This window comes from Osmia lignaria, chromosome 6 (assembly GCF_051020975.1).
Source record: "Osmia lignaria lignaria isolate PbOS001 chromosome 6, iyOsmLign1, whole genome shotgun sequence".
Taxonomy (NCBI): Eukaryota; Metazoa; Arthropoda; class Insecta; order Hymenoptera; family Megachilidae; genus Osmia; species Osmia lignaria.
Window position 1 is genome coordinate 4,202,852 of NC_135037.1, and position 23,077 is coordinate 4,225,928.

The 23,077-nt window shown below is 36.5% G+C and overlaps 1 protein-coding gene across 6 annotated transcripts in view; it reads right to left on the bottom strand.

Moving 5' to 3' along the window:
- Window positions 1-6,731: 6,731 nt before the first annotated feature.
- LOC117601729 (uncharacterized) overlaps window positions 6,732-23,077 on the bottom strand; it is a 45,404-nt gene continuing 29,058 nt past the window's right edge. For 2 of the 6 annotated variants that reach the window (XM_076688691.1, XM_076688694.1), the window contains one exon: window positions 15,407-17,480. In XM_076688691.1, the coding sequence (XP_076544806.1) occupies window positions 15,794-17,480 (1,687 nt within the window). In that variant the 3' untranslated portion in view covers window positions 15,407-15,793. Of the gene's footprint in view, window positions 8,974-11,717; window positions 14,039-15,406; window positions 17,481-18,368; window positions 19,679-20,197; window positions 22,627-23,077 lie in introns of those variants that run through there. The other 4 variants (XM_076688693.1, XM_034318873.2, XM_076688698.1 and 1 more) reach the window with 4 other exon arrangements.

Genomic DNA, 23,077 nt, shown 5'->3' on the forward strand with positions numbered 1-23,077 from the left:
ATACGCGAGTCAAAACATTTCGAAATCTTAATATCTGACTGAGCTTTTGACTGAAGAGGGATTGTAATTGTATATCATTCTCCCCTTATATAGAAATAACAAGTTCAATTTTCGGCTATAAAGATTATTTTTGATGAAGAATCTGATAAGCGCATCGAGAATATGAGAAAATTGTGGACTGCGCATGCGTGAATTAATCTACTTTGAGTTGCGCATGCGTAGATTACATCTACATTGTGGATTGCGCATGCGTGGATTAAATCATTAATCACAAAGGACGTGACGTAGCACATTTGAAGCGTGCTAAAATTGAAAAAGAAAATAATATTTTGAATACCAATAAAATTGCACCAGTAGTTCCAAATAGGAGATTAAAAGATTTAATTAAAAAATAATGATTCTAATGACCATATTATCATTCAACTTATTAAAAGAAATTTTTCATTGCTATAAACTAAATTTAAATGTAAAAGAAATGTAGTAAGTAAATGTAAAATTTTTTAACATTGTGTTTTGTGTTTGAAAAATTGCTTACGTATTTCATGCTTGGCTGTGTAACGTTATATTCTTTTTTTGTAGAAACTTTTACAGGTATATAATTCAAGCCTATAATCAACGTATATGTATAATCTGTACAAAATTTGTTAATATAAATTACATTCTAGATTTTAACAATTTAATCGACCTTTTCTAAACTTCTATTTAAATTTCGATACAAATAGTCGATTTCGTAATATAAAAATTTAATATAATTTGATGAGATAAAAATATAATAAAATAACATTCTGTTAGATCACATCAATTTGAAGTTTGATGAAAATGACTAAGTACATAAAATGGCTGGTTATCACTTTTAATTTATGAATTCTTCATTAATCAAAGATTTAAAATCATCGTCAATTTTATAATTTTCTTCTATAGTCAAAGATCTAACATCGTCAATTTTATATAAAAACAAGAGGTCTAAAATATAACATAAATTGGCAGCATACATATCAACTTCAAATTAGAAGGAGTCGCTAATAATCCAACTAAGTGGTGGATGCGATTTTAAATAATCAAACTAACAAACAAAAAATTCACAATTTACAACCAGCAATCTTCAATGATTCAAGCCCTAAGAAGATCAATAAAAATTGCACACCGCAGTCACTAATCATTCTTCTTCAAATTGGTATCAGTCAAACCTTGAATGAATTCAGAAACAATGTTCTTAACGGCCACAACAGGAATCGGTGGTAGAGGACCAGGATGTTTCTTCCTGTGTGCACGTAGCCCTGACTGCTGAGCAAACGTACTTCCACATATACCACAGGAATATACTTTCTTTCCAGTATGAATCAGTACATGCTGTTGCATAGACGCCTTTTTTGAGAAAGTTTTATTACAAAGTGGGCAAGAATAGGGCTTGATACCCTGATGAAGCCTCAGATGAGCAACCAAATTCCATTTATGTTTGAGTATCTTTCCACAAGTAGGACACGTTGCTTTTTCTCTCCTTTTATGCCACTGCAAATGCAGTGCCAGGTTCCTCTCGCTCGTCATGCAACGTTTACATATGTTGCACACGTAGGCAGTTTTATAATGTTTATGTTTCATATGTGCCTTCAGGGCAGGAAGACTTCTGGAAGTACGATTACATATGATGCATCTCAGTGGAGGAACACCGTTGTGCACCACAATTGTATGCCGATATAAATCAGCCATGAATTTGTACTGCTTCTCACAACTTGAACAGGAATACGGAAAATTACCGGTGTGTTTACGAATGAAATGGTCCTTCAGTCTCCATTTCCTATTGCTTTTATACCCACACACAGTGCATGGAAACGACTTGCAACCATGTATTTGGTTGCAATGCTGCTTCAATTGTTGAATAAATTTAAAGGTCGCAGTGCAGTAACTGCATTGGTGTTTGTGGTCTTTCATGTGGCTTTCTATTAAGCATTTTCGGTCAAATTGTTGACTGCAATAATTGCATTCAAATCTTCGTCGAGGAATTTTATTCTTCTCTGGCTTTTCTATGTCGGTGATGACTTCTGAATAGTTTCTTTTATATTGAGTCTTTGTATTTTCCAGCTTGTTTGGTGATTCCTTTATTATTGATTGTAAGCTGTAGACCTGCACAATTTTTATGCTGGATGGTTCTTGTATGCTGTCCTCTTCAGCGGTAAAGGTGTCTTCTTCGTTAAAGTGGTCCCATTCAAAGAAACTAAAACAGATTGAACGAGACTTTGGTTAAATTTTGATAGATAAGTGTATTAAGGGATGCATGGGTAGATGAAGAGGGTACTTACTTGGAGGTTCATTAGTAGATGGACCATTCACAGTCATTTAAGAATGCTATGGTCTTAAATAAAGACAACAGTTTTTTAAATAGAGATAATTTTTTTAAATTATTATAATTACAGGAGTTAAAGTTTTAATTTGATGGTACTAGGTTATTGAAAGTACAGTACAGTAATTTTTCAAAATCATAATTTTTCTCAATTGCTTGTAAAATTACTAAATGGTTAGTAATTTTGAAAATGGGGATTCATAGTTTTTCTATACTTACTTTTTTAATACCATTTTCCAAGCTGAATATAATTTTACAAATAAATCACGGTTATTATAAAAATGCTTTGCTTATTATTTCGCATTTTACAATGTTAAATTTAACTACATTTTTTTTTTATTAAAAAAAGCTGCAATACAATAAAATCTTACAAAAATTCATGCATTCGTGATTGATGATGAGTTGAGAGAGATCATAAAGAATTTTATACAAAATTGGAAGACTGCAAAACTAAATACTCTAAAATACAATTATTCAATACACTTAACTCCTTCCTACCAACTTCACTACAAAATACACTTATAAAAAAGCTGAACCAATACTCAAATTATTACTCATTCAGATTTAAAAAGATCCATTTTATGTACCTTTACACTCACAGCCCTTCCTTTATCTCGAAGCAGCACCAAAGGGTCATCCAATAATTTTCTATTAATTTTAATTTTAAAATGAATTCGAAAATTTCGTTCATGGATACAGAAGTAAGACAAGAATAGAAGTTATAAAATTTCTTTTAACTCCAAATACTTCAAATTACCTTAAAAACTGAAAAATAATAAATAGGACATTTTAACTAATTATAAGATAGGTAGTACACCTATTTAATTAAATCCTTAATTCCATAAGGATTCATTAAAACTTCCTTAATTACCCTAATTACCGAATGACCCTTGTACCAAACCCAATCAACTCATTCAATCTTAATCATAGTATTCTTCATAGTATACTCCTTAGTGAACTCCGTAACAATATTCTTGATCGACACGACAGGAAGCGGAGGCAGAGGACCAGGATGTCTCTTCCTATGACAGATAAGCCCAGGTTTCTGCGCGAAAGCCTGTCCACATATGTCACAGACGTACGGTCTCTTCCCTGTATGAATAAGTACATGCTGCTCCTGAGCAGTCTGCCTCCTGAAAGACTTCCCGCAAACGGGACAAGGAAAAGGTTTAACCCCTGTGTGCACCCTCATATGAGAATCCAGATCTCTTCCACGAAACCTCTTCCCGCAAGTAGGGCAGAGGACCTTCTCCCTAGTCTCGTGCCACGTTAAATGTTGCTCGAGGTTCTCCTGAGTGGTCATACCTCTTCTACAAATCCTACAAATGAACTCTGGCTTATAGTGCCTGTATTTCATGTGCGCCTTCAACGCATGAAGGTTCTTGCTGAAGTGTCCACACACGTCGCAAACGATGGGAGGCGAGTCGCTATGGTTCTGCTTCACATGGTGGTTCAGAGCTTTCTTGATCTTGAACTGCTTACCACAAACGTCGCAGGAGAAGTTATAGCTACTCGTGTGCAATCTTATGTAGTGGTTCTTCAGGGTCCCTTTGTTGTTGCTTTTATACTCGCAGACACTGCAGTCGTACACTTGGCGTCGATGAATCTTCTCCACGTGGGAGGCTAGATACCGACGGAGTCTGAAGGTTCTTGGGCAATCGGGACACCTGTGTCTGTGCTTCTTCAGGTGCTCCGTTAAGTTGCTCTTCTTCAGGAACTTGCGACGACAGTGGTCGCATTCGAAATGAACTTTTTCTTTGATTTTTTGATTGGGGAAGGGGAGAGATATTTTGTAATCTGTTTCATGGATTCTCTTCGGATTAGTTTCTTCTTGGATCGAGGACACTTCGAAATTCTCTTTGTCGATCCAATTTGTGAAACTTTCGGAGAAATCTATCGTTGAGATTTGAGAATCGGACTTGAACTCTTCGCTCAGAGGATCCAGGATCCTAAAACAGAAAATTGATTGCATTACGTTATCGAAGGTTGTAAATTGATTCTGGAGAATCTTATTTAATTGGAATGGGTCGCTTTTGGACCTGCTGAAGACTTAAAAGTACGGTGTCACTTTAATCCTTGCGCGACCATTGCGGAGTCATTTTGACCCAGCTGCAGAAATAGAAGTTTATGCAAAAAGTAAAATATTTTCAATTTTCTGTATAATTACGTTTTGATTATGGGTCAAAATGACCCAACCTAGAAGATTAATTGAAAAGAAATGAAATTTGAAAAATTCTAATACCTGTGTGTTATCATACCTTCTCGTTTTTCGAAACAATCCATAACAGTCGTATCCTGGAAACGTATGAAATTGATCAATTATTATTGTCCCTATTGTTTATAATTTTTTATACAATTATACTTATCTTGCGTTAATTCTTCAGCGATTTCAACGAAATTTTTTTATTATTCTTATGAAACTTAAACAAACAATAATACCAAGAGTTTTCCTTTTTGCAAATTTTTATTTTTGGAGGATAGTTGAAACGATCAGGCTCAGTAAAAATATTTATTTCAAACTCAAAGCTATACACAGCGTGTACGTGCCTTTACGAAAGTATTAGACTAAGGTTTTGTCGATTTTAGAAAAATAGCGATCGTAGGCGCGCTTTTTCTTTTCTTCCTCCGCTCAAGGATTTAACAACTAGTCCCTTCGAAAATTACTAGCAACAAGGTAAGGAGATTATTTATCTGTTTGTTTTTTTATAGGGAATCGTCTTACGTTAATGTTATAGTCATTCTTAGGAGGACTAGCTCGCAAAGAGAATAAGTATCATCGAGATATATCACAATGTGTACGTATCAATGAACTCGTACTTAAATTATTTCATCGAACAATTTTATGATACAAGATGGTAACAATTGTTCTCCATGCTCGCTTTTTTTATCAAGATATTTACGAATTTTTTTTATACAATGTGGTTGAAATATTATTAACACTTTGATGGCTGAGGATTTTGTGAAATTGATAATTTTTGTAATTTTGGGTTCTTCCAATTATTTATAATATTTTACTTGTAGAGTTTAATATTAATTATTCGACTGAAAATGCTAAAATAATATATTGTAATCTATAAATTTTGTAATTTTACGTTCCTTTGATTGTTGATAAAATTAAATCCAAAAGCTTCATTTAATATGTATTTCAAAATTGTTAATTTATTTTTATAAAGTCATGGTAACTCCAATATTGAAGTAATCGTTATTGTTATTATATTTCGCGCCACGAAAATATTCAAATTTAAAATAGTAATTAAGAAAGTGTAAAACTAAAACTACGAAATTAACTTGTACACCTAATACAATTATTATCTGATATAATAAAAAAACCGTAGGGTAAAATGTTTAAAATAATAAAAACATGACAGCAGCCATTAAAGTGTTAATTCTCAAATGGCAGACTTTCCTAATCGAAAATATCATTTACAATTTCAAGTTTTTGTGAACTTAATTTTGAATCCACTGTCAAAATTTTATACCATTTCGTTAGATATGATTTTTCCAATATTTTTCGAGTGTCAAGTTTTAATCTATAATTGCATTTGGGTCATAAACGACCCGATTAACGCCATTTAAGGGTTAGAGATGGAAATGATCGTTCATTCGGAATGGGTAACAACTTTATACCGAAATAAATATAGTTAATTTAGCGTTACGACAAGTTTAATATAAGGGTGAGCAATTGTTCATTTCTGGAGCAATTAATTTTATACGAGCTCGTTATTATCAAAATACTGTTGAGAAACTAAAGTTTCCATATGATACACGATCGATTTATTAATTGTTAATTCAACATATTAAAGAATTTCATATTGTTTAACTGCGATCTTTACAGTATTCAACGGAGAACATTTTTATATACATAGTGTAATATCAATTATAGTTTTCATCAACAATAATATTGTTACAAATTGAGTTCTAATATTATTTTTTCTTTTTTATCTCAAATCAAAAGGGAAATTCAAACATTCAATCCTATGCTCTCTTTGTTCTTTCGTAAATTATCAATTTACAAATTCTTTCTTACCATATTATACATCTTACAACTGTATACTTACAATAATACGCGAGACGTCTAAAAATAAGTATCGTTCGCGATTACGCCTTCGATCTTTCAATTACAAATTATTTCTCATCATTCTATTTGTCTTATATTTTTATTTATTGTTGCTCATTCATTTCAAGCTGATTTTAGATAAACAATACGGGTGGGAAAATGTTGTTCTGACTCGTTGTTGAAGAATACCTTTTCTGTCAAATAAACAATATTAATATTAATCTGTACTCTCGCAATCGAATCAGCTTCCTTTCCCAGGGAAAATGGCGATATCAGAGAATCAGGAATTCTCAACAATCCTAATTTTGACTATATTAATATTAAAAGTGATTTAGAAAAAAAAAAAAAAAAACATGATTTCTAATTATTAAATATCATAAAATTTATTATATATAATTGAAGAGTTCGAATAATAAAGTAAACATTGATTTAAATTTTCCTGGGGCTTCTCCTGTGGGGAGAGGTGGGAGTCCGGGAAAGAGGAAGGCCCGCAATGTGGGCCAGAAATTTCGGTGCATGGGGAAACCTATGGAGGGAGTCAGGGAGCCTACGAGTGAGGAGAAAGGGCAAGGGGCATTGCCATTTTCTCCAAGGAAGCCTTATTTGATCGCGAGTGTACATCACTTTTTATTATTTATATAATCATACAAATGTCCATAAATTAACTGAAATATTTTCTTAATTAATTTAAAAGTATCATTTAAAAAGCAAAATAAATGTTAAACGTGCATATTTCTAAACAACCCTATTTGATTTTAATTCAAATTACACTAAATCCCAAAACTATTTTCTCAATTTCCAATAAATTCTTCAACGAACCAGCTCGTCTCAGGAAGCACAAATCTCCGCGATCAAACTTAACACCCCGCCACTCTCATGGAAATTTTCCCACCATCATTCCGAACGATATGCAAATGGAAACCCGTTAGTCCCAAGTTTCACAAATTAAGTAATCATGTTTCAGTTTCGAAATACCGACACTGTCAAACGATTCTACGCCTCCTCTTCGATCCTCTCCTCGTTCTCCCGTGCGTTTATCTCTTGAACGTATCCCTCGGTGAACTCCTTGACGATGTCCGCGATCGGCATGACGGGTAACGGAGGATGGGGACCGGGATGAGTCTTCCTGTGACATATCAATCCAGGTTTCTGCGTGAACGCTTTCCCGCAAATGTCGCAAACGAAAGGTCTCTTGCCCGTGTGGATGAGCAGATGCTGGCGCAGCTGGGACCTCCTGGCGAACGGTTTGTTGCAGATGAGACAGGAATGTGGCTTGCACCCTGTGTGAACCGCCATGTGCCTCTTAAACGAATCCTTCTTGGTGAACGTCTTGCCACATTCAGCGCACACGATTTTCTCCCTCTTTTCGTGCTGCGTTAACAGATGCTGATCAAGATTCTCTTGGGTCACCATGCGTCGTTTGCATATGTGACACTCGTACTTCGGTTTGTAGTGCGCCCATTTCTGGTGGACGTAGAGGGAGCCACTGTTCTGGCAAAGTTTACCGCAGACGTCGCAGTTGATCGGCTTTTCTTTATGATGGAATCGCACGTGGTTCGTCAGGTCGCCCTTCACCTTGAACTTCTTAGGACAGAACTTACACTGATGCTCGTATCTGTCTGTGTGCTTCCTGATGAAGTGCGACTGCAACGAGTGCTTGGACCGACAGACGAATCCGCAGGCGGCGCAAGGGAAGAGCATGTTGTTGGGTCGCTTCCTAGACCAGGTCTCGTGTTTCCTTTCCAAATGTGCGGCGAAGAGGCTCTTCTTCAGGGTCCTGTAGTCGCAGACGGCGCAGATGTATGCACCGTCCTCCTGTATGCATACTTTCTTCTTGTGAGTCCAGGCCACGTGCTTCCTGAATGATATGGCGGAACTGAACATCTCCGAACAGACCTTGCATTTCAAAGCACCACCCGAGGTCTTGGACGACTTTCTGCGAGTTTTCATGGGAGACGTATGGTTGTTCACTGATTCGAGGATCTCCTCTTCTAGATATTCTACTTGATCTTCTGCATCCTGGTCCACCTGATCAATCTGTTCTAACTGTTCCTGATCGTTGTATACTTCTTGCTCATCCTGTTCTTCTTGCTCTTGCTCTGGTTCTTCCTGTTGGTATTCAATGGACTTTGCGTCTACCTCGTTGGACATCAGTTTCTCTATGGTCACCATGCTTCCGTGGACCTTCACTTGGTACAAATCTCCGATTTCCTTATCATTCTCGGCATCGATGGTCCCGTTGAGGATGATGGGTTTGACGTCATCCTCTTCGTCGTCCCTTTGCTCGGTACTACAGTTCAATAATTGCTTCTCTTCGTAGAGTTTCTCATCCAAAGAATCGTACTGCAAGTCCTCGTCGTAGAGGCATTCGACCTTGACGATGCTCTTATCCTCGTCCGCGTTTCCTGTCTCGTCTATCTGTTCAGGTATATCATCCTCGGACAACGGTGTATCACCTTCAGGTACAAAAGCGTAGTACGGTTTCCCGTCGAACTCCAGGATCTGCCACTTCTTCATCACGACCGACTCCTTGTCGTAAATGAAGATACCACGGGAGTTGAAGCTATCGAGCTCGTACCTGAAACATCATCGATCAACAGCGTTATTAACGAGCACTTCACGGAGGTGTCGACAAGCTTTCAAGCGGTTTTTCGTTTCTTATCTTACGATGTCATGTCAATCGAAGCATCTCTCGGGAAACGATGTTACGCGGCTGTTAGAGAGACACGTGACAGAGATTAGTTAAGAGTAGAGGTTTTGATCGCGAACGAGGTGTACACTCGGGTGCAATGTAGGCTTTTCTTAGGTAAGGTAGAGGGAGGAGCCAAGTGTACACATTCGTGCAATGTAGACTTTTCTTAATCAAGATGAAGCTTTTTGCCATTATTTTTTATTTTGGGAGGGCTCTGCTTACTCTTAACTAAGAGAAGCCTAAGTTGCACCCAAGTGTACAGTTGGGTGCAATGAGGCTTTCTCTGATTAAAAGTAAGAAGAGCCCTTCACCATTCGCCTCGGATTTTAAAGAGATCTCAACTTAGAAAATAATTCCACTTAATTAAAGGAAGCCTAAGTTGCACCCAAGTGTACAAATGGGTGCAATGAGGCTTCCTCTGACTAACAGTAAGAAGAGCCTTTCACCACTTGCCTTGGATTTTAGGGAGATTTTAGGGAAATAATTCCTTTTAATTAAAAAAAGCCTGAATTGCACGCGACCACATACGATTAAAGGGTTGCTGCAATTTGACTCGGAGACTACAATAGCGTATTAGTGGTAAAGAATGCTTGAGAAGTGAAAGCAGAGAAAAAGTGTCTATCAGGGATCGACGTGTGTTGCTGATAGGGAAAATACTTTATTTCCAGCATACAAAGAGTTACAAATAGTTCGAGTATATTCAACTCTCCTTATTAATATACAAAGTCTATAAAATGTAAACGCAATACAATTCTTCTTTTTTCAATAAACATCTTAACAATCGTTCGCTATAAATTTCTCTTATAATATACAAAATAAAAAAGACAGTCTTGCTTGAGAATTCAAAATAAAAAAACAGTATCTCCTTTGATAAAATCCTATAAATAAAACAAACAACAGCTTTTAACATTTCCTTCACTCCTTAGTGAATTCCTTCAATAGATGATCAATGTGCATGACTGGAAGAGGAGGTAAGCTTCCAGAGTGTATCTTCCTGTGGCATATCAGTCCAGCCTTCTGAGCAAATGATTTACTACAAACGTCACATTCGTAGATTCTCTCACCAGTGTGCAACAGCAGATGTTGACTCAAACTGCTGTGAGTGCTAAAAGCTTTACCGCACACTGTACACCTGTAGGGTTTATCGCCAGTGTGTATTCTCAAGTGTTTCTTAAAACCATGATTATCAAAGAAAGTCTTGCCACATTCTTCGCAAATAAATTTCTCTTTCTTCTCGTGTTGCAGTAATATATGCTGGTCCAGGTTCTCCTTGGTCACCAATCTGGCACGACAAACTGGACACTCAAACTTCGCCTTGTAATGGGCATACTTCTGATGGGTGTACAAACTATGACGATTCCTACACGTTTTTCCACACACGTCGCACACTACAGGTGGTTCCAAATGGTTCAGTCTGGTGTGTGTCGTTAAGTCACCTTTGATCTTGAATTCCTTGCCACAGTGTTCGCAGGAGAACTGGTAACGCTGAGTATGTTTGCGCACAAAATGAGATTTCAAGGTTTCTTTTCTAGAACACAGCAGCCCACAAATGGTACAGGCGAATTTTTCCCTACAGGTGAATCTGCTTTTGCTGGAATCCTTGTGACTTTCATTCATGTGTGCGATCATCGTTGATCTTTTATTGCACTTGAAATCACAGGTCAGACAAGAGAGTGCTTCTTGTTTCTCAGAGGCTAATTCTATGAAGGAGGACCCCTTAAGGGTCGTATCTCTCTTCGCTTGATTCTCGTGCCTCTGTTTGTGTCGTTTTAAGAGATACGTTCTTTTGAACTGTTTCTGACAGATATCACAGGTGATTAAAGTTTTGACGGTTCTTCGAGATGGTTTTGTTTTTTCTTTAGAGTTTTTCGTGGTTTTGAGTCGATCGGTAGATCCTTGCCGCCTGAAACAGAAATATTAGTCAGGTTTATTACAGTTCTAACAGGATAGTGTTTAATTAGCAGAATTACTTACAATCAAAGTTAAAGATCACGTTGAGAAGAGTAGAAATTATTGCGATCAGGTAAAAAATTGATAATTGTATTTTTGGGGAATAATAATAGAGACTATGTTTTTATTCTGTGTAATAATTAAAATAGTACATCAAATAATTGTCGATGATGTAGTATTTTACAACTTCTGTTGAAAAATATAAAAAATAATTTGATATTAATACTGAATTTTACTTGTTATTAATTGGAGAAAAAAAAACAAGATCATGTATTGTATTTTTAACTGCATCATCGATGGTGCAATCAAGTGGCAAAGACCCATTATAGAGACAACCATTTCTCTTTATGACACTCCAAGGATGCACAATTATTGATTAACTGTTAAAGATGACCCTGCTGCTATCACCTTCCCAAAATAGTCATACAGAATTTCCTGAAAAATAAAATCATGGTTAAATTTAAAATTATCTTATCAATCGTGACACGTCTTTAAAATTTATCAAATATCCAAAATATAATACGTACCTGCAAATAAAAATACTGCAACTCTTCTGATATTTCTTCTATTCCATTTAAATCACTGTATTTCACTATATAAAATAAAAATAAGTTTTGGTAAAATTAAAAATGGAGTAAGAAAAATGATTTAATCTACTTTTTAAAGAACAAATATAATAAAAATTTCTTTTTAATTGCTCATTATATTACACAAATCTGTTAAATGGTTTCACAATCTGTCTCGTTTTATTTTAAATAATTGTAAACAGTTACGAGCAAGCATTTTTCAATAGGATTCATGAAAAATATGCACAGGATGAAATTTTCTAGGCACCCTGTATATCTGTCGCAAGATTGTGCACAAAATAAACTCCCATAATCTCTCTCGGTGTACATATTTTTTTTCATCATAAATCTCTATATCCATCCCTTAAATTATTCATTTTTTTACAAAGATCATAGCGTATAAACATTTAAACCGAACATAGCACAATAATGACACGTATAAAACGCGTAGAAACTAGCAACAAATACTTAAAAGTTAAGTAATTACAAATTACACGATGTTAGACGAATAAAGTTACAAACTTCAATGCCTCTTTCCCTTACATTAATCAACATTATAAGAAAAACAATAATCTTTCAATTGATGGAAACAAATGTAACTTTAAGAATGATTTTTTTTTAAGTATAAAAAATACCAAATGTATGTTTATGTGTATTTATTAAGCGAACTTTTGTCTAGAATTAAAAATTTAAAAACATAAAATAGGAAACAAAATGGTGGTGTGCGAGCTAAAATGGTGGCTTCTGCCCCACAAGTCATCAAAACTGCAATTTTGATTTAAAATAAAGAAGACTTTAGCTAAAAAGCTAAAGAAAAAACAAAGTTTTAAATACCTACATTAAATTTGCTAAAGAAAGACATATGGATTTAGGAAAAATATTAATAAATGAGAAGGAAGAAATAATTCTAGGAACTCTGGGAAGGGATACACTATTTCAGCTCTAATGTCACCATTTTGTTTCTTTCTCTACATTTTTAAATTTCAGATTCTAGAGAAAAGCTCGTTTTATAAATACATATAAGAATTATTTCCATATCTTTTATACTTTTAGAGAAAACCATTCTTAAATCCTTCAGGATGACATAACCTTTTCAATTACCCTCAACATAATCCATCAAGCTATAAAACACAATAGTTCACGATCAATCCTTCTTCATGAAATCGCTGAGAATGTGATCGATGTGCACCACAGGTAACGGTGGGTGCACACCAGGGTGCGACTTTCTGTGGCAGATGAGGCCAGGTTTCTGGGTGAACGTTTTGCCACAGATATCACAGATATAAGGCCGTTTCCCAGTGTGGATCAGTAAATGTTGCCTGTAAGCCGTTCTCCGAGCAAAGGCTTTGCCACAAATATGGCAGTCGTATGGCCTGTCCCCAGTATGGGTCATCATGTGCTGCTTCAGACGATGATTCTCTGAGAAGGATTTACCACACTCCTCGCAAACGAAGCTTTCCCTTCGTTCGTGTTGCAATAGAATATGTTGGTCCAGGTTCTCCTGGGTCACCATTCGCCTCTTACAAATGGCGCACTCGTACTTGGGCTTGAAATGAGCCCACTTCTGGTGTACGTACAAAGAATTGCTATTCGAACAGGTCTTTCCGCAAACGTCGCAGACAATGGGTCCTTCTTTGTGCTTGAACCGCACGTGTAGCCTCATGTCGCCTTTGACCTTGAATTTCTTGCCACAATACTCGCAGTCGTATTTGTATTCAGAAGCGTGTTTGCGCTCAAGATGTTCCTTCAATTTGCGACGATTCTGGCACTTGAACTCGCACTCGTTACAGGAGTACTCTTTTGGCTCTGTACTTGACCCGTAGCTGCCTCTTCGTTTGTCTATAGCCTTGCCAGCGTGCTTTCTGCTTATGTGAGAGGTGAGGGTGGATTTGTTGGTGCTCTCGTACTCGCAGAAGTTGCATGTGTAGGTCAGACTGTCGTTGTCCTTCGGATTCTGTTCCTCTTCCTCCTTGTGCTCTAAGGCGACGTGCATCTTGAAGGCGACCAGACTGCGACACACCTTCAGGCAGACCTTGCACTTGTAACGCTGTGCCTGCTCGTGGACAGCGCTTTGGTGTCGCTTCAGCATCTGTATCACGGGGAAAGAAATGTTGCATTCTTTGCAGGCGTAAACCTCATCGGGTTTCTCGTCGATGTCTTCCTCGAAATCCTCCTCTTTCACCTTCACCGTACACCCCTCGTCCGCCTGCGATGTTTTCTCTTCGATGGGGATGATGAAATCTTTCTCGTCGTCGGTGTTGTTTCTGTTCTCTTCCGACAACTTTTCGGTCGATTTGGAGAATTCGGAGAGATTCTCCCCTTGATTCGCTGGGAGGAAGGCGTAGTAGAGACTACCCTCCACGTCGACAACCTGCCACGGTTGCATCGCTATCGATTCCTTGCCGTACAGGAAACGTCCGTTCCCGTTTAGGGCCCTGAAAAGCACAGAACAGTCAGTTAGGTATCGCACGCAACAGCGCCATTGTTATTTTATTTTCTGTGCCATCACTTTTTTTTTCTTATGTTTCTTAATATATGATCTGTGAATGAAACTGCGTTTTCGATAAGCAATGGTCGACGTATATATACGTCGTGTCGTACGGTTTGAAGTGTAGGAAGCAGAATCGTGTCGGAACTTACAATTGTAGATATATTGTCGCTGGGCAATTAAATATTGATAAATTATTCATCTTTCTCCTCTATATACACATTTCACTGTAATAAAATGTATCCTTCAACACCTTGCAATTTTTCAACTTAATATGAAATATATTACACGTAAGAAATGATTTTTCCATGTATGTTTTACAGAGTCTTACAAACAGAATAGATTAATAATGATTTCCAGTCAGTTCTCTGAGGTGAACATAGATAGTAGGGATAAGACACATTTTTTTGTAAGTTGAATTTACAAAGTAAAGTCTTAAATGATTATTTCAAGTATTCTACAGTGCTTACTGATAATTCCTCTTCATAGAAACATTCAATCTTCGTGGGTATTGTTACATGTTACAATGATACTATTTAGCTGGAAAAATAGTACAGCTGATAAACTATCGCTTATAAGTAATTTGATATTACACAATCCCTTAATACTAGAAATGGGTTCCTCGAAACATTGAAACCTTGAAACCCAAAAAAATTTCAAGTTTCAAGAATTCGAAAGCTTTTAATTTTTTCACGATTTGAAGTATAAAATAAATTAATAAAAAACAATTAAGATTTGTGCAAAAACGTTGTCTTTAATTTGTAAAACAAGACATACCTATATGTATACTTTCTATTAAAAACAACACTTCAAATTTCAAGAGTTTCGAGAATTTAAAAATTAGTTTCAAACCCATTCCTATTTAATACGTTCATTTCACAACAGATAATTAAATTATCAGAAAATTAGAGAAGGGTATTCTAAACTTAATAATATTTTTCTATTAATATAGAATTTGTTCTCGTTGCGACAGTCGATGCCTTAAAAATGAAAAAGAAATAGGATCTTTGAAAAGAATCAGAACGCGTTAACCCTTTCGCTTCCAAGAGTGTATATATACGCATTTGAAAAGTGAAAGTTTGTGCGTATATGTATAAATGCCCGCGGTTGATAGAGGTGAGGACGTATATATACGTCATCGAAAAGCGAGCATTCGCCTTGAAATAGTGGACGTCTGAGCATAAATATATATATACGCTCTATAAAAAAAAATGGACGCCTCGGCGTATATATACGTCTTTGATTACTGGGAATGGGAACGTATATGTACGTCCTCGAAAAGTACAAATATGTCTTGATATGTCTTAATACGAGAGTACAAATACGTCTTGAAATAGTGTACGTATATGGACGCTCCGACGTATATATACGTCCTTGAATAATAAAAGCTTAGGTACAAAAATCGTATATACATACTTTCAAATAGATTAAGTTCCATACATAAACCACATCTCTATAAAAAATACTATATTCCTAAGAACATACTAAAATAAATTACGCTGTTCTCAAAAAGTAATTCTAATTACTATAATAAACTTCATCACAAAGTTCATAAAGCAGAAAAAATGAACTCCATACATCAGTGTCGAGTGATCAGGATTGCATCAACAATGAGTAGATTTCGTCGCAACACCCCAAAGCGAAAGGGTTAATCATACATCATAGCTCACTGTACAATATCCCTTCCCAAATGTCAGGTATCTCATTTGTTCATAACATCGTGCAATATGTGATCAATAAAGATTCTTGGAAGCGGAGGATGTGATCCAGGATGGGACTTCCTGTGGCTGATCAATCCAGGCTTCTGTGTAAACGCCTTCCCACAAATGTCGCAAACGTAAGGCCTGACGCCAGTGTGTATCAGCAAATGCTGCTTCATAGCTGTTCTACGAGCGAATGATTTACTGCAGATGGTACAGGTATATGGTTTATCTCCCGTGTGGACTCTCATGTGCACTTTCAATCTGCTGTTTCTGGTGAAGGTTTTCCCACACTCCTCACACATTACAGCTTTCCTATTCTCGTGTTGCTTGATCAAGTGCTCGTTCAAATTCTCCTGAGTAACCATCCTTCTTTTGCACAGGTGACATTCGTACTGTGCTTTATAGTGAGCGAATTTCTGATGAACATACAGAGAATTACTATTGGGACATGTTTTACCACAAACATCACACATGACAGGCTGTTCTTTATGACTGAAGCGTATATGATTAGTTAGATCACCTTTCACCTTAAATTTCTTCCCACAGATCTCGCAAGAGAACTTGAAGTCCTTCGTGTGCTTTCTGGCAAAGTGCACCTTCAGTTCATATTTATTTTTGTTCTTATATTCACACTGAGTACAATAGAACAGCTGTGGCTGACCATCAGCTGTGAGAGACTTTGCTGGTCTGTGCTTCCTTTTTATATGTGAATACAGAGATGATTTCTTGTTGGTCTTAAAGGAACACTCGTTGCAGAGATACACCTCAGCAATGTCCACCTTGTGGCGACGCTTGTGGGAGTATAAGGTGCTCTTTTTTGAACATGCGAAGTCGCACAAATCGCATTGCTGCCTTCCAGAATCTTTCTCAGGGCTCTTGTTAACTTCTGATAATGATTCATCCTTGCTGTCTGAGTCTGAAGAGGACGAGACACTGGGAGCATCCTTGATTTCTTCTGTCAAGTATACTTCTTCTGATTCCTTCTTCTCTTTAGATTTGATATCGCTCTTCTTGTTCTTCTTCTGCAAAGTAACCTTGGTATCAGTCTTACGGTGAGTCTGGGCCAGATGAGAAACCAAACTACTGCTCATCTTACTAACAAAACTGCAGGCGTTGCACTTGAAGACCATCCACCTCCTGTTTCTGTGATTCTCCATGTGTTTGTCTAGAATGGAATAGTCGTTGCACTTAAGATCACAAATTATACAAGAAATTTCTTTGTGTTCCTTTTTTATGTGCACAGTTAAACTAGCTTTCCTGTTGCAACGGAAACCACAACACATGCAGATGTACTTCCGGTCTTCTGATAGCTTCTGTGATTTCACTTGTCTATTTTGTTTATTTGAAATTTTAAACCGATTTCTGTTACTCATACGCTCTTTGCGAAGCCAGGAGTGGAAATTGTGAAATATTTTATGTTTGTTCAGCATAGTCTCCACAGGAAATTTAATGCCACATTTATCACAGGTATAGGAATCGATGGTGACCTCGCAGAGATGCATCAAAGATCCCATATAATTTGTTTTTTGAACATTTTTATGTTGTTCTTCGTTCTCCTTCTTAGATGACACAGTTGAGAGTGTTTTAGAATTTTCTTCAGATTTTATGGTGTTGTCCATCGCTGATTTATCGTCGAGTTGACCGGAAGTACCGGTGGTCGTCATCATCTTGCAGCAAACGCGTTCCCTAAAACAAAATCAAAATAGCTCGATTAATTTTAATGAAATGTACATTACTTTCGGGTACATGAACGTTACTTACTGTAGATCTAAGATGTCTTTAACGGATGCTTATGCGATTTTTATTCGAATAGAAATAGCGGGTTTAAAATGAACTTTCGTGGTGTGCACTATTCGTGTGGTCTTTATTCTTATTTTCTTATGTAGGATTTAGGAAGTTTATTAAATATACATTAACATCGAATGGAATTCTTAACTACAGCTAAAAATTTATAAACTGGGATGGATATAAGCTCGTAAAAGCCTAAATATAAAAATGTACGAATATTTTCCTACTTGAAGGCTTCAATGTTACATTTTTAAAATTTTTTATCGTTATTGTATCTTCTTGAAGCTTTCATGTAAGAAAAAGGTACATTTTCTTTTTAAAAAATATTTCCTTGTATAAAATGGTAAAAGATTTCGTAAGGAGTTTACACTTTTCACAGAGTAGATCTTATTTAAGATACCTTGTATGTACAACTTATTCCAGTCTTCTCAAAGTTCTTAATGCTAACCGTTTCAATAACATCGTAAAATACTATTGCCATATCACATCATATAGATTAAATTTTTTCAAATCACTGTTTACTTTCATTATCTCTTTGAAATCAACAGTTTCTTTTCGACTTCAGATCTAAATTCACAGCTGGTACGTTAATTTAATCCAATGGCACAAAGTTGTGAGAACAAAAACTGGAGTACGTGAAAGTAAGTACAAATATCTAAGTATTAAATTGGCAATTAAATTATTTTTTCAATGTATGGAAACCTTTCCTTTGGTAATTTGAGTATTTAATTTTGTAAGTCTAGCTTATAACAATAACACTATATCAATTTCTCTAAATATACAATTTTCAACCAAAGTAAGTCCACTTGAAACTTGCAATTTTTCAATAGGTCGCTAATTTAATTGCCAATTCCATAATTGACTATCAGATTCTGCTTATCTACTAATTGCTATATTACAAAGAAATCTCAGCTCGATATTTAGTCACAATTTGACCATCCAATTCACCAACATTTCTCTTCCTCCCAAGAGGCACCGGAGGCGACGACAGATGAGCGTCAGGGTGCTTCCTCCGATGCTCTATCATATAATACCTCCTCTTAAAAGACTGCCCACAGAGGTCACAGATATGTGGTCTCTCCGCAGAGTGCGTCAACAAATGTGTGTTCCTCATATGTGACGTTCGAAAGTTCTTCTTACAAATGTGACACGTGTACGGTTTCACACCTGTGTGGGTGGTCGTGTGGGTGGCCAGGTACCTCTTCGAGGCGAACACTTTTCCGCACTCTTTGCACTCGTATGTTCTATTGTGCTGTTGCATATGATTGTCTAAATTCTCTTGTGTAAGCAGCCTCTTATTACAAACGGTACATTGAAATTTGTATTCATTCAAATGTGCCACTTTTCTGTGCTTGTACAACGAATAATTACTTGTATAAAATTTCCCACAAACATCACACATGTGCTGCGAATTACTGTGAGTTCCTACATGAAATTTCAAGTCCCATTCCATCTTGAAACGCTTTCCACAGTGTTCGCAGGCGAATTTGTAATCGTCAGTGTGCCTTCTGATGTAGTGAGACTTCAGGTTGTTCTTCGTCTTCGTCCTATAATCGCACTTATCACAGAAGTGTAGCAAACTCGAATCAATTTCTTGGTGAACCAGTTTGTGTGCTTTCAAGTCGCATTTGTACTTGAAGGTTTTGTCACAGGTCTGACACTTGAATGGACGGTGGAAACTGTGCTTGCTGGTGATGTGTCGCAGGATCTTGCTCTTCTGCTCAAATGTTGTTTGGCAAATATCACAGGTGTACGTACCATCATGAAGCTTCTTGTATAGATCTTCTTGCGACGAATTCTTATTTTGAAATTTATCTGAATAATTATTAGAATCCATGGGTAATGTTTTATTAGTGGAGCGTTTTAGTGGAGGTTTCTCTTTGTTACTTGATTCTTCTTCTTGAAGATCGATATGATCTTCGTCTTTTGTTTTGTAAGTGGAGCTTTTATTACTTTTGTGTCTGCGTATTTTTGAAGATCGAAAGAGGAGTCTTCTTTGGAGAACAGTTGCCGGTTTACTTGATGTTTTTAATTCATCTTTTGGCTGAGCATCGACGCTGGATTTGTGCTTCTGATTTATTTGCTGCGTCGATTTCCTAAAACATGAACGAAACGAGTAAGTACAGAAGGTTTATTCATTGTTAGGTGAACAAATTTAGGGAGCGTTTATTTTCTCTTCCACTTAGAACTTCAACGAGCTTCTAATACTCTGTATCAAAAAGGAGTTAAGCAACTGAGTTGATATTTATTAACAAGAATTCGATCTTGATATTATTTTTAAAGTGTAGTTTACTGAAGAAATTTAAAAAAACTGACTAAGCTAAAAAATTCATTTATAATTGCTGAATTATGTAATTCTTTAAATAATTCTGTGGATAATTAATCAGAAAATTGGTCGATGTCTGCTGTGATGAATTCTTCTTCCTTGTTGCTTAACAGTAGAAGAAAATATTTATTTTAAAAATGAGAAACCTAAAAATAAGAAAGATCTGTTAATTATATAAAAATATAATTTTGTAACAGCTTGATGAATTTCTGCAGCGAAATTCTAAGCAAATGATAATAAAGGTATTTTCTTTTATTGGAAGAAAATCGAAAAGAAAAATTTACCGTACAATTGTTATATCAATGAAACATTTTGAAATAAAATAATTGCATCCGTTTGCGTTTTATTTCGTATGTCGATTAACGAGCTTCATATAGTGTACAATCTTCTGTACATTCAGACATAATATAAAAAATGCTCAGCTATAAATATGAAAAAATCGTGGAGGTTTTTTTTTCATGTAAATCAAAAGCTGTAAATTCTACAGTTAATCGTTGAAAAATTATTCTCCTGTACAATATTGATACAGCTTTTAAGAATGATATATTTTACATGATGTTACACACACACGTGCACATATATTTCTTTTTTCTTCTTTTTTCCTTCAAATTTACAAACAATATAAATTTCTTTCATAAGAATACCATTATTTATATTACAGTTCTCTTGTTACACTTATATTCACATGCATAAAAAAACTATCGTTTGCGAAGTAATTCTTGTTTATTTGCGACATTTTTTAAAATCATACTTCAACCCATTATATCGGAAAAAAAATTTTAATAATCAAAACAGATTTTCAGTCTGTACATTACACTAATGCTATATTGTACAGTACAATAGTTAACTAAAAATCAGAGGTAAAAAATACGAAAACTTACTGTTATTATTTCTATCCTTTATGCCTTGAAATGAACACCCCTAAAGTGCATCGGAACAAATGTATATTTCTACTTTTACAAATGATGCGAAATAATTTTGTAATCTACAGAAAGGGTAATTATCTGTTTAAGCAGTTCATGAAAATTTGTAAGAATTTTACAAAATTTCGCACGCAATCTCATTCGAAAATAAAAAGATAATAAAAGGGTAAAGAAAAACTTACAACACAATGTACCAAACGTTACTAAAGTCAAAGAAAACCAAAATCTATATTTATTTAAAAAAGAAAAGAAAAGAAATGAAAAAGAGGTTTAATTAATGTAATTCACAAGTCATTAAAATGCAATCAATGACGATATAAAAAAAAATCACAAAGGTACTCCAAATTAACTTATCCGATTCCTTGAAATCGTTACATTCAAATAAATCCATCTATCAGATGCAAAAACTTACGTATTCCACGACCGACGATCGTACAGTCCCACAACGATTCCTCGTGCACAACGGCGTAACAAAAAAACGTAGTCTTTCATCCGAGAATTCGTTCGAAATACAATTCATCGTACCACTCGATTCACACCATCTTCAATGTACAAAAACCTCCCTCAAAGTAGTCCCAATCCTCCGGACAAAAATTCCTCTTCTAACGTTATATAAAAAAGTATACAAAATCTGATTAAAATTTATCATCCCGTCTACTTGCTGCTCTTGTTCACGATGATCTTGTCCTGAACACCGTGGAGAAGATTGGTGATCTTGATAGGGGGAGGCGGAGGATGGATACCAGGATGTTTCCTACGGTGTAGCATCATGGGCGATCTTTGCGTGAAACTCTGTCCACAAATATCGCATACGTACGGCCTTTCGCCAACGTGGGTCAACAGATGAATCTTCTGGGAGCTGAGGCAGCCGAAAGTCTTTCCGCAAATCGCGCACAAATAAGATTTCTCCCCGGAATGAGTTCTCAGATGTTTCGTCAGACCGTACTTGCTCTTGAACTCCATGCCGCATTGCTCGCAGACGTATTTAATTTTATGCAGCTCCATGTGATTGTCCAAGTTCTTCTGCGACTTGAACTTCTTCTTGCAGGTCTCGCACTGGAACAATTTCACCTTCGTCTTGTGTTTGTAGTGTTTGTGAAAATAGAGGGAGGATTTGCTCGGGTAAGATGAGCCGCATATGTCGCAGACGCAGGATTCCGCGTCGTGGTCCTTAACGTGGGTGGTGTAGTCGGACTGCACCTTGAACATCTTGCCGCACTGTTCGCACTTGTAATTGTAGTCCTGAGTGTGTTTCCTGATGTAGTGGATCTTCAGGTAAGGTTTGGTGCGTGCCTTGAAGTCGCACATGCTGCACGCGTGCAGGGTCAACGGTTCGTCGTGCACCTCCATGTGCCGGCTGAGATGGGCTGTGGTCTTGAACGCTTTCGTGCAAATGGCGCACTTGTGGGGCCTCGAGTTGCTGTGCTTCAGCATGTGCCTGGTGTGCTTGCTCTTGCGATCGAACGTCGCGTAACAGATCTCGCAGGTGTGTAGTCTCTTCAGGGACATGTGCTTACCCGGGTACATGTTCTTCTCCTGTTGCAGCTTCTTCCGGAAGTCCAACGGCACGTCGTCTAGGTCCTCGATCGACTGATCGGTGTTGGAGGAGTTGCTCTTAGTCTTCTCTACCGATTCGTTGCTCTTCGCGACCGCTTTCGAAGGCTGACCGTTCGCATCTCCGCCCGGTGCTGGCTCCTTCATCATGAAGACGCTCAGCGACGTCGGTATCCGAAAGTAATTTTCCTCTAGTTTTACTATCAGAAAAGTTGGAGCGAGGGGGTCTAGCGCATTGTACCTAAAAAACCATAAAGCTAGTTAGTCGATATCGAAAAGGGACAGGATGATTTTTTATTTTATTTTTCATCGCTAACCACGCACGAGCATGCACCGGCGTGTTCGCTTTTTTTTCTTTTTTTTTGGAGAACTTGCCGCTTGGCAAGTTCCAGAATAAATGGTTCTTCCTCTAGATCCAGTGGAAGGTAAAGCTTTCTTTTATTCAGTGTTTTGGTTGTAATCACTTTATTAGAAGACTTACGTACAGGTTCTAAATTGTTTTTTTTTTTCTTATGAAATATATGTCCTCGTTCATTGGTGATACCTTGACGAATGATCTTTTTCGTTAGTCATTTTTTAAGAAAATATTAGGTCACAATGTTTAACGGCAAATAGAAATAATATTAATATTTTGAATATTTCATACAATTAAAATGATCAAATTTTATTTTCCTTCATTGTCATACATTTGA